The sequence below is a fragment of the Priapulus caudatus genome, unplaced genomic scaffold (assembly GCF_000485595.1).
Source record: "Priapulus caudatus unplaced genomic scaffold, Priapulus_caudatus-5.0.1 Scaffold2965, whole genome shotgun sequence".
NCBI lineage: Eukaryota > Metazoa > Priapulida > Priapulimorpha > Priapulimorphida > Priapulidae > Priapulus > Priapulus caudatus.
This window is the reverse complement of record NW_014580026.1, coordinates 7,602-9,372: the sequence shown is the minus strand read 5'-3', so window position 1 is coordinate 9,372 and position 1,771 is coordinate 7,602. Positions and strand designations below refer to the sequence as shown.

Sequence of the window (1,771 nt, the reverse complement as noted above, 5' to 3'; positions counted from 1 at the left end):
ATATATAATCTATGATTAATCACTCCTGGTAATATTGTAATATCGGATGTTTATGCTGTTCACGTTTATCTTTTAACAGTATAGGATTATTTTCGAAGATAAAACTATCTTTTGAGTTCGTGAATAATTTTAAAGGCTAAGACCGATTTGTCTTAAGGGGGGTCCTTCTTCTTTTTCTTCTCCCGTTATCAGTCTTTCATCAACTGGCTGATGATTATCACTGTGGCAACGACTGCTGAAATTTCTCGTCATTATTACGATAATTTTGAATTTTAATTGAATTGAATTTAAATGTCATGATTGGTATACTGTTGATTGATTAGTTAGGATGAGGCTGTGAGTGATGAAGTGACCCTTGCTTACTGCTACGATTGTTCGTCTGTAACGTGTTTTGACGCTCTCTCTCTCTCTATTTTTTTGCTCGCAGAACTTGGAAGTTGACGGATATATGCTATGCTCCTCCTGCGCCAGCTTTCGGAGATTACGTGATGGATAATGTAAGTAATAGGAGGGGAAGCTGTGACGGACCGTATGGAAAGCCATCGCCTTCAAAAATCATTTTCAAACATTTCAAATACACAATTTTAAATCATTTAAAACATTTCAAATTAATTAATAAAAATAAAAATAACTTTATATTGTTCGAGAAATTTAAATTCAATAAAAGCTGTGACGGACCGCGTGCGTGCGTGCGTGCGTGCGTGCGGGCGGGAGCAGCCGATCAGCGAGCATGCCTGCCTGCCTGGCTGCTGCTGGCTCGTGTAGCCGTGTAGCTGGTTGGTCGTCGGGGGCGCGTAGCAGGCAGGCAGGCAGGCATGCACGTGCTGACGGTAGCGCACGCACACAGTAGCCTGGCGTCATTGAGAGATTGCGCCGTCCATTGATGAAGGCGGCGAGGTGCGTGTACGTGCGCGCGTGCATGGGCATACGTGCGTGCGTGCGTGCGTGCGTGCGTGCGTGCGTGCGTGCGTGTGTGTACATGTGCGCGCGCGATTGTGGGCGTGCATGCGTGCCTGCGTGCTTGCACATGCACATGTGTGTGCGTGCGTACATGCGTGCGTACATGGGTGCGTGCGTGCGTGTGTGCGCGTGCGTACCTGTCGGTGTGTACGAGAGCACGGCACCACACATATAGGTGTTTATCTTAATCCTGGCGCGTGCAAAATGTTGCACTATGCAACGTTGCAAAATGTTCTGAATGCGCACCACTCCCGGGAAGTAATGGCTTTCAGATGCACATTTCTTATGCTGGGTTTACAACTTTACACTAACGAGTAACGACTTTATGCAAGCACGTTGGCGTTTTTCTTCTTTCTACCTTTCCTTTCTTACTCGCACAAATATCCGCGTGCAAATCGCATGTATAGTGGGCGAGCATCGCAACAACACCGCTCCATTTCGTACAACATTTTGCGGCCGCTGATTGTTGCATGCAACACGCGTACGCGTGCTTGGCGCCCTTACGCCGCGCGCGCTCGCGTGCGGTTTTTTTACGCGCGCTAAAAGTTTCAGCGTGCTTGTGTTTTTCTCGCCGGCAGATATTGGAGAAGCTGTTTCCGTGTGTGATGGTCGGTCCACTCGACTGCTTCTGGGAGGGGTCGAAGCTCCTCGGGCCCTGGCAGCGCGTCGTCATACCGTGAGTACAGCGCCACCTTGCGGCGGCCTTCGCTTGTCTTCTCTATTGGTGTGAGCTAGAATGTTCGTGTGTGTGTGTGTGTGTGTGTATGTGTGTGTGTGTGTGTGTGTGTGTGTGTGTGTGTGTGTGTGTGTG

General features: G+C 48.4%; 1 protein-coding gene across 1 annotated transcript in view; it reads left to right on the top strand.

Annotated features, from left to right (window-relative positions):
* The window catches only part of LOC106819198 (protein patched homolog 1-like), a gene marked incomplete at both ends in the record, with an annotated part of 11,046 nt that extends 9,410 nt beyond the window's left edge, over positions 1-1,636 (top strand). Inside the window, 2 exons of the mRNA XM_014823846.1 lie at positions 428-497; positions 1,539-1,636. Coding sequence (XP_014679332.1) covers positions 428-497; positions 1,539-1,636 — 168 coding nt within the window. The remainder of the gene's footprint in view (positions 1-427; positions 498-1,538) is intronic.
* Positions 1,637-1,771: the final 135 nt, after the last annotated feature.